The sequence below is a fragment of the Leucoraja erinacea genome, unplaced genomic scaffold (assembly GCF_028641065.1).
Source record: "Leucoraja erinacea ecotype New England unplaced genomic scaffold, Leri_hhj_1 Leri_506S, whole genome shotgun sequence".
NCBI classification, from domain to species: domain Eukaryota; kingdom Metazoa; phylum Chordata; class Chondrichthyes; order Rajiformes; family Rajidae; genus Leucoraja; species Leucoraja erinaceus.
The window spans coordinates 91,352-101,372 of NW_026576407.1; the positions used below are offsets into that span (position 1 = coordinate 91,352).

Here is a 10,021-nt window from a genome sequence, read left to right on the forward strand (position 1 = left end):
TCCGGTACAGAGACCGGTCCTGTTGCTCAGAAGGGTAAGGAAAAGAAGAGGAGGGCATTAGTAATAGGGGACTCTATAGTTAGGGGGTCAGACAGGCGATTCTGTGGACGCAGTCGGGAGACCCGGATGGTAGTTTGCCTCCCTGGTGCCAGGGTCTGGGATGTGTCTGAACGTGTCCAAGAAATCCTGAAATGGGAGGGAGAGGAGCCCGAGGTCGTGGTACATATAGGTACCAATGACATAGGTAGAAAAAGAGAAGAGGTCCTGAAAGGAGAATTTAGGGAGTTACGAGGGAAGTTAAAGAGAAGGACCGCAAAGGTAACAATCTCAGGATTACTGCCTTGCCACGTGATAGTGAGAGTAGGAATGGAGCGAGGTGGAGGATAAATGCGTGGCTGAAGGATTGGTGCAGAGGGCAGGGATTCAAATTTCTGGATCATTGGGATCTCTTTTGTGGAAGGTGCGACCTGTACAAAAAGGATGGGTTACACTTGAACCCGAGGGGGACCAATATCCTGGCGGGGAGATTTGCAAAGGCTACTGGGGAGACTTTAAACTAGAACGGTTGGGGGGAGGGACTCAAATAGAGAAAGCTAGTAGACAGTGTGTGAGGTAGGAGGCAGAGGGAGGGGAAGCAATAGGTAGCAAGGTGAAAAGTAAAAGTGGCAGGCAGACAAATCCAGGGCAAAAATCAAAAAGGGCCACTTTTCAACATAATTGTAAAAGGGGTAAGAGCGTTGTAAAAACAAGCCTGAAGGCTTTGTGTCTCAATGCAAGGAGCATTCGTAATAAGGTGGATGAGTTGAATGTGCAGATAGCTATTAATGACTATGATATAGTTGGGATCACGGAGACATGGCTCCAAGGTGACATCCAGGGATATTCAATATTCATGAGGGATAGACAGAAAGGAAAAGGAGATGGGGTAGCGTTGCTGGTTAGAGAGGAGATTAACGCAATGGAAAGGAAGGACATTAGCTTGGAGGATGTGGAATCGGTATGGGTAGAGCTGCGAAACACTAAGGGGCAGAAAACGCTAGTGGGTGTTGTGTACAGGCCACCGAACAGTAGTAGTGAAGTTGGGGATGGCATCAAACAGGAAATTAGAAATGCGTGCAACAAAGGTATAACAGTTATAATGGGTGACTTCAATCTACATATAGATTGGGTGAATCAAATTGGCAGGGGTGCTGAGGAAGAGGATTTCTTGGAATGTATGCAGAATAGTTTTCTAAACCAACATGTAGAGGAACCAACGAGAGAGCAGGCTATTCTAGACTGGGTATTAAGTAATGAGGAAGGGTTAGTTAGCAGTCTTGTTGTGCGTGCCCCTTTGGGCAAGAGTGACCATAATATGGTTGAGTTCTTCATTAGGATGGAGAGTGACATTGCTAATTCAGAAACAATGGTTCTGAACTTAAAGAAAGGTAACTTTGAGGGTATGAGACATGAATTGGCCAAGATTGACTGGCAATTAATTCTAAAAGGGTTGACGGTGGATATGCAATGGAAGGCATTGAAAGACTGCATGGATGAACTACAAAAATTGTTCATCCCAGTTTGGCAAAAGAATAAATCAGGGTTGGTAGTGCATCCGTGGATAACAAGGGAAATCAGGGATAGTATCAAACCAAAAGATGAAGCGTACAAATTAGCCAGAAAAAGCAGCATACCAGAGGACTGGGAGAAATTCAGAGTTCAGCAGAGGAGGACAAAGGGCTTAATTAGGAAAGGGAAAATAGATTATGAAAGAAAACTGGCAGGGAACATAAAAACTGACTGCAAAAGTTTTTATAGATATGTGAAGAGAAATAGATTAGTTAAAACAAATGTAGGTCCCTTGCAGTCAGAAACAGGTGAATTGATCATGGAGAACAAGGATATGGTGGACCAATTGAATAACTACATTGGTTCTGTCTTCACGAAGGAAGACTTAAATAATATGCCGGAAATAGCAGGGGACCGCGGATCAGAGGAGATGGAAGAATTGAGTGAAATCCAGGTTAGTCGGGAAGTGGTGTTGGGTAAATTGAATGGATTAAAGGCCGATAAATTCCCAGGGCCAGATAGGCTGCATCCCAGAGTACTTAAGGAAGTAGCTCCAGAAAAGTGGATGCATTAGTGATAATTTTTCAAAACTCCTTAGATTCTGGAGTCGTTCCTGAGGATTGGAAGGTAGCTAACGTAACCCCACTTTTTAAGAGGGAGGGAGAGAGTAAACAGGGAATTACAGACCAGTTAGTGTAACATCGGTAGTGAGGAAACTGCTAGAGTCAGTTATTAAAGATGGGATAGCAGCACATTTGGAAAGTGGTGAAATCATTGGCCAAAGTCAGCATGGATTTACGAAAGGTAAATCATGTCTGAAGAATCTTATAGAATTTTTCGAGGATGTAACTAGTAGAGTGGATAGGGGCGATCCAGTGGATGTGTTGTATCTGGACTTTCAGAAGGCTTTCGACAAGGTCCCGCATAAGAGATTAGTATACAAACTTAAAGCACACGGTGTTGGGGGTTCAGTATTGATGTGGATAGAGAACTGGCTGACAAACAGGAAGCAAAGAGTAGGAGTAAACGGGTCCTTTTCACAATGGCAGGCAGTGACTAGTGGGGTACCGCAAAGCTCAGTGCTGGGACCCCAGCTATTTACAATATATATTAATGATCTGGACGAAGGAATTGAAGGCAACATCTCCAAGTTTGCGGATGACACTAAGCTAGGGGGCAGTGTTAGCTGTGAGGAGGATGCTAGGAGACTGCAAGGTGACTTGGATAGGCTGGGTGAGTGGGCAAATGTTTGGCAGATGCAGTAAAATGTGGATAAATGTGAGGTTATCCACTTTGGTGTCAAAAACAGGAAAGCAGACTATTATCTAAATGGTGGCCCATTAGGAAAAGGGGAGATGCAACGAGACCTGGGTGTCATGGTACACCAGTCATTGAAAGTAGGCATGCAGGTGCAGCAGGCAGTGAAGAAAGTGAATGGTATGTTAGCTTTCATAGCAAAAGGATTTGAGTATAGGAGCAGGGAGGTTCTACTGCAGTTCTACTGGGTGAGACCACACCTGGAGTATTGCGTACAGTTTTGGTCTCCAAATCGGAGGAAGGACATTATTGCCATAGAGGGAGTACAGAGAATGTTCACCAGACTGATTCCTGGGATGTCAGGACTTTCATATGAAGAAAGACTGGATAGACTTGGCTTATACTCGCTAGAATTTAGGAGATTGAGAGGGGATCTTATAGAAACTTACAAATTCTTAAGGGGTTGGACAGACTTGATGCAGGGAGATTGTTCCCGATGTTGGGGAAGTCCAGGACAAGGGGTCACAGCTTAAGGATAGGGGGGAAATCCTTTAAGACCGAGATGAGAAGAACATTTTTCACACAGAGTGGTGAATCTCTGGAACTCTCTGCCACAGAGGGTAGTTGAGGCCAGTTCATTGGCTATATAACCATATATATACCATATACCATATAACCATATAACAATTACAGCACGGAAACAGGCCATCTAGGCCCTACAAGTCCGTGCCGAACAACTTTTTTCCCTTAGTCCCACCTGCCTGCACTCATACCATAACCCTCCATTCCCTTCTCATCCATATGCCTATCCAATTTATTTTTAAATGATACCAATGAACCTGCCGACACCACTTCCACTGGAAGCTCATTCCACACCGCTACCACTCTCTGAGTAAAGATTCAGATTCAGATTCAGATTCAATTTTAATTGTCATTGTCAGTGTACAGTACAGAGACAACGAAATGCATTGCACTGACTAAAGAAGTTCCCCCTCATGTTACCCCTAAACGTCTGTCCCTTAATTCTGAAGTGATGTCCTCTTGTTTGAATCTTCCCTATTCTCAAAGGGAAAAGCTTGTCCACATCAACTCTGTCTATCCCTCTCATCATTTTAAAGACCTCTATCAAGTCCCCCCTTAACCTTCTGCGCTCCAGAGAATAAAGACCTAACTTATTCAACCTATTTCTGTAACTTAGTTGTTGAAACCCAGGCAACATTCTAGTAAATCTCCTCTGTACTCTCTCTATTTTGTTGACATCCTTCCTATAATTGGGCGACCAAAATTGTACACCATACTCCAGATTTGGTCTCACCAATGCCTTGTACAATTTTAACATTACATCCCAGCTTCTATACTCAATGCTCTGATTTATAAAGGCTAGCATACCAAAAGCTTTCTTTACCACCCTATCTATATGAGATTCCACCTTCAAGGAACTATGCACGGTTATTCACAGATCCCTCTGTTCAACTGTATTCTTCAATTCCCTACCATTTACCATGTACGTCCTATTTTGATTTGTCCTGCCAAGGTGTAGCACCTCACATTTATCAGCATTAAACTCCATCTGCCATCTTTCAGCCCATTTTTCCAAATGGCCTAAATCACTCTGTAGACTTTGGAAATCCTCTTCATTATCCACAACACCCCCTATCTTGGTATCATCTGCATACTTACTAATCCAATTTACCACCCCTTCATCCACATCATTGATGTACATGACAAACAACAAAGGACCCAACACAGATCCCTGAGGCACCCCACTAGTCACCTGCCTCCAACGTGACAAACAACCATCCACCATTACCCTCTGGCTTCTCCCATTCAGCCACTGTTGAATCCATCTTGCTATTCCGGCATTTATACCCAACAGTTTAACCTTCTTAACCAACCTTCCATGAGGAACCTTGTCAAAGGCCTTACTAAAGTCCATATAGACAACATCCACTGCTTTACCCTCGTCAATTTCCCTAGTAACCTCTTCAAATAATTCAAGAAGATTAGTCAAACATGACCTTCCAGGCACAAATCCATGTTGACTGTTCCTAATCAGACCCTGTTTATCCAGATGCATATATATATTATCTCTAAGTATCTTTTCCATTAATTTGCCCACCACTGAAGTCAAACTAACAGGTCTATAATTGCTAGGTTTACTCTTAGAACCCTTTTTAAACAATGGAACAACATGCGCAGTACGCCAATCCTCAGGGACTTTTCCCGTTTCTAATGACATTTTAAATATTTCTGTCATAGCCCCGGCTCTTTCTACACTAACTTGCCTCAATGTCCTAGGGAATATCCTGTCAGGACCTGGAGACTTATCCACTTTTATATTTTTCAAAAGTGTCAGTACTTCTTTTACTTTGAAACTCATAGTATCCATAGCTACTCTACTTGTTTCCCTTACCTCACATAATTCAATATCCTTCTCCGTGGTGAATACCGAAGAAAGTAAATTGTTCAATATCTCCCCCATCTCTTTTGGCTCTGCAGATAGCTTCCCACTCTGTCTCTCCAATGGACCAATTTTATCCCTCGTTATCCTTTTGCTATTAATATAGCTGTAGAAACTCTTTTGATTTACTTTCACCTTACTTGCCAAAGCAACCTCATATCTTCTTTTAGCTTTTCTAATTTATTTCTTAAGATTCTTTTTACATTCCTTATACTCCTCAAGCACCTCATTTACTTCATGCTGCCTATAATTATTGTAGATTTCCTTTTTCCGAACAAGGTCCAATTTCCCTTGAAAACCAGGGCTCTTTCCAATTTTTACTGTTTCCTTTCAACCGAACAGTAACATAAAGACTCTTACTCTTAAAATTTCCCCTTTAAATGTCCTCCATTTCTCTTCTACATCTTTCCCATAAAACAAAATGTCCCAGTTCACTCCTTTTAAATCATCTCGCATCTCATCAAAGTTAGCCTTTCTCCAATCAAAAATCTCAACCCTAGGTCCAGTTCTGACCTTCTCCATAATTATATTGAAACTAATGGTATTGTGATCACTGGACCCGAAGTGCTCCCCAACGCGTACCTCCGCCTCCTGTCCCGTCTCATTTCCTAACAGGAGGTCCAGCACTGCCCCATCTCTAGTAGGTACCTCTATGTATTGCTGCAAAAAAATATCCTGCACACATTTTACAAACTCCAAACCATCCAGCCCATTTACAGAATGTGTTTCCCCGTCTATGTGTGGAAAGTTGAAATCTCCCACAATCACCACCTTGTGCTTACTACTAATATCTGCTATCTCCTTACATATTTGCTCTTCCAATTCTCGTTCCCCGTTTGGCGGTCTATAATACACCCCCATAAGTGTTGCTACACCTTTCCCACTTCTCAGTTCCACCCAAATAGCCTCCCTAGAGGAGCCCTCCAATCTATCCTGCCAAAGCACTGCTGTAATATCTTCCCTGACTAGCAATGCAACACCTCCACCTCTTGCCCCTCCAATTCTATCACACCTGAAGCAACGAAATCCTGGAATATTTAGTTTCCAATCACAGCCCTCCTGCAACCATGTTTCACTGATCGCCACAACATCATACTTCCAGGTGTCTATCCAGACTCTAAGCTCATCCACCTTTCTTACAATGCTCCTAGCATTAAAATATGCACATTTAAGAAACCCCCGTCTCTTCTTCTCTGTTTATTTCCTTTTTTTTCTTTCTCCTCTTGTGTCCAAGTGCTTCCCTTTTCTGCTTCCTGCCTCCCATTCTGTCTACTAGCTTTCTCTATTTGAGTCCCTCGCCCCAACCATTCTAGTTTAAAGTCTCCCCAGTTGCCTTTGCAAATTTCCACGCCAGGATATTGATCCCCCTCGGGTTCAAGTGCAACCCATCCTTTCTGTACAGGTCCCACCTTCCCCAAAAGAAGTCCCAATGATCTAGAAACTTGAATCCCTGCCCTCTGCACCAGTCTTTCAGCCACGCATTTATCCTCCACCTCGCTCCATTCCTACTCTCACTGTCGCATGGTACAGGCAGTAATCCTGAGATTGTTACCTTTTTGGTCCTTTTCTTTAACTCTCCTCCCAACTCCCTAAATCCTCCCTTCAGGACCTCTTCCCTTTTTTTACCTATGTCATTTGTACCTATATGTACCACGACCTCAGGCTCCTCTCCCTCTGATTTCAGGATATCTTGGATGCGTTGAGACACGTCCGAGACCTTGGCACCAGGGAGGCAGACCACCATCCTGGTCTCCCGACTGCGTCCACAGAAACGCCTATCCGACCCCCTAACAATAGAGTCCCCAATTACTATTGCCCTCTTCTTTTTTTCCCTGCCTTTCGGAGCAACAGGGCTGGTCTCTGTGCTGGAGGCCCGTCCGCTGTCGCTACCCCCGGGTAGGCTGTCACCCCCATCCGTACTCAAACAGGAGTACTTATTTGCAAGGTGTACCGACATTGGAGTACTCACTCGTTCCTGCCTCTGCCCCTTGCCCTTCCTTAGCGTGACCCACATGTCTCTCTCCCGTGATTTTGGAGTGACCACCTCCCTATAACTCCCCTCTATGACCTCCTCATTCTCTCTGACCAGACAGAGGTCATCGAGCTGCTGCTGCAGGATCCTAATACGGTCCCTTAGGAGCCCCATCTCTCTGCACCTGGTGCAGATGTGGACGTCTGGAGGGCCATCCGACACCATGACCTCCCACATCTGATGTCCAGAACAGTACACTGCTCTGACTGTCATTCTCTCGCCTTACCCTGGATCCGATACCAGTATAATACAATAGAAACTGCTGGGAGAAATCAGCAGGTATCTGACTCACAACAGCTGCTCCCTTTTGACCTTTAAACTGCACCTTTATTATATAAACAAAAAGCACCGTACCTTTAGCCCACTGTACCCTTAGCTCACTGTACCTTTACTAAAGCACTGTACCTTTAACCAGAAAGCACAAATGCTAACCTGAGGTTGCACCCAATCAGCTGCTTCCTCTAGTCTGCTTCCACCAATCAGCGGCTTCCACCAGAACCCTCCCTATGGAGTGTGGAATGTTACAGATTTTGGTAAAAAAAGCCCTGACCCTCCTCCACAATCTCCAACGGTCCCGGGCCTCTGTGAAATAAAGCCCCGCGCCCGATTTAAGTACTCACCGCCCTGACCCTCCTCACACTCTCCAACGGTTCCGGGCCTTAAGAGGGAGTTGGATGTGACCCTTGTGGCTAGGGGGATCAGGGGGTACGGAGAGAAGGTAGGTACGGGATACTGGATACGGGATACTGAGTTGGATGATCAGCCATGATCATATTGAATGGTGGTGCAGGCTCGAAGGGCCGAATGGTCTACTCCTGCACCTATTTTCTATGTTGGTCGTTGTGGGCAAGTTGAGCCGAAGGGCCTGTTTCCACACTGTGTCACTTTATGACGAACACAAAGTGCTGAAGTAACTCAGCGGGTCAGGCAGCATCTGTGGAGAACATGGATAGGTGACATTTCAGAGTGCGGGAGTAACTCAGCGGGACAGGCAGCATCTCTGGAGACAAGGAATGGGTGACGTTTCGGGTCGACACTGAAGATGGGTCTCGACCCTGAAATGTTACCTGCTGGTGGGACAGCAGCCTGGAGGAACTGGTGAAGCTCTTGCCACACTGGTCACAGGTATAGGGGCGCTCGCCGGTGTGGGTGCGCTGGTGGGACAGCAGCTTGGAGAAGTGAGTGAAGCCTTTGCCGCACTGGGTGCAGGTGAAGCGGCGCTTGCCAGTGTGGTTACGCTGGTGCACCAGCAGGTGACTGGACTGGGTGAAGCCCTGCCGCACTGGGCTCAGGTGTAGGGGCGCTCACCGGTGTGGGTGCGCAGGTGCTCCAGCAGGTTGCCGGACTGGGTGAAGCTCTTGCCGCATTGGGTGCAGGTGTAAGGGCGATCGCCAGTGTGGGTGCGCTCGTGCACTAGCAGGTTGCCGGAGTGGGTGAAGCCCTTGCCGCACTGGGCACAGGTGAAGGGGCGATCGCCGGTGTGGGTGCGCTGGTGCCTCAGCAGGTTGCTGGAGTGGGTGAAGCCCTTGCCGCACTGGCTGCAGGTGTAGGGGCGCTCGCCGGTGTGGGTGCGCTGGTGCTCCAGCAGGTGACTGGACTGGGTGAAGCCCTTGCCACACTGGGCGCAGGTGTAGGGGCGCTCGCTGGTGTGGGTGCGCTGGTGCTTCCGCAAGCTGGTGGACTGGGTGAAGCCCTTGCCGCACTGGACACAGGTGTAGGGGCGCTCGCCGGTGTGGGTGCACTGGTGCACCAGCAGGTTGCTGGAGCGGATGAAGCCCTTGCCGCAGTCGTTGCAGGTGTAGGGCCGCTCCAGGGTGTGCAGGCGCCTGTGCTGCTTCAGGTCTGGTGACGACTTAAAGCCTTTGCCGCAGTCAGAGCAGGTGAAGGGCCACTCACTGCTGTGCACCCGCCGGTGCTGCCGTAGCCCCAACAACCGGGCAAAGCTCTTGCCGCAGGTGGAACAGCTATAGGGCTTCTCGCCCGTGTGCACCTGCCGGTGCATCTTCAGCTCATTCGCCGTCTTGAAGCTCTTGCCGCAGTCGGAGCAGGTGAAGGGCCTCTCGCTGGAGTGCACACGGTTGTGCTGCTGCAGGTTGCCGTAGCGGGTGAAGCTCTTGCCGCATTCCGAGCAGTTGAAGGGGCGTTCTCCCGTGTGAACCCGCCGGTGGATCTCCAGCTGGCTCGGGCACTGCCAGGCCTTGCCACACAAGTCACACTCAAAACGCTTCTCCTTGTTATGCCCCATCATGTGTCCTCCATCGAAGCTCAGCCCCTCGAAGCTCAGCCCGCACACCGAGCAAATGATGGGGGGCTCACCGGCACCCTGGCCGCCCTCAATGGCCGCTCACGTCCCCGTCTCTCCGTCCACAGCAACGGCTCCTAAACCCTGCAGGAGGGGATCACAGAGGGTCAACAAGCTGGCAAATAGGACATTACTAGCACATATTGGGTGCGTTTATGGCGGGGGAAACCATTATATAATTCTGCGCGGCACAATGGCACAGCGGTACAGTTGCTGCCTCACCGGCAGAGACCCGGGTACGATCCTGTCTATGGGTGCTGTCTGTGCGGAGTTTGTACGTTCTCCCCTTGACCGGTGTAGGTTTTTACTCCAGGTGCTCTGGTTTCCTCGAACATTTTAAAGATGTTCAGGGTTGTAGATTAATTCCCCTCCGCAAAATTGTTAAATTGTCCCTAATGTGCGTAGGATAGTGCTAGTATAC

The 10,021-nt window shown here is 47.4% G+C and overlaps 1 protein-coding gene across 1 annotated transcript; it reads right to left on the reverse strand.

Moving 5' to 3' along the window:
• Positions 1 to 8,414: 8,414 nt before the first annotated feature.
• On the reverse strand, positions 8,415 to 9,543 carry LOC129693967 (zinc finger protein 239-like). The gene has a single exon (XM_055630689.1). The coding sequence runs from the start codon at positions 9,541 to 9,543 to the stop codon at positions 8,587 to 8,589; it is 957 nt and encodes a 318-aa protein (XP_055486664.1). The 3' UTR covers positions 8,415 to 8,586.
• Between the last annotated feature and the right edge of the window lie 478 nt (positions 9,544 to 10,021).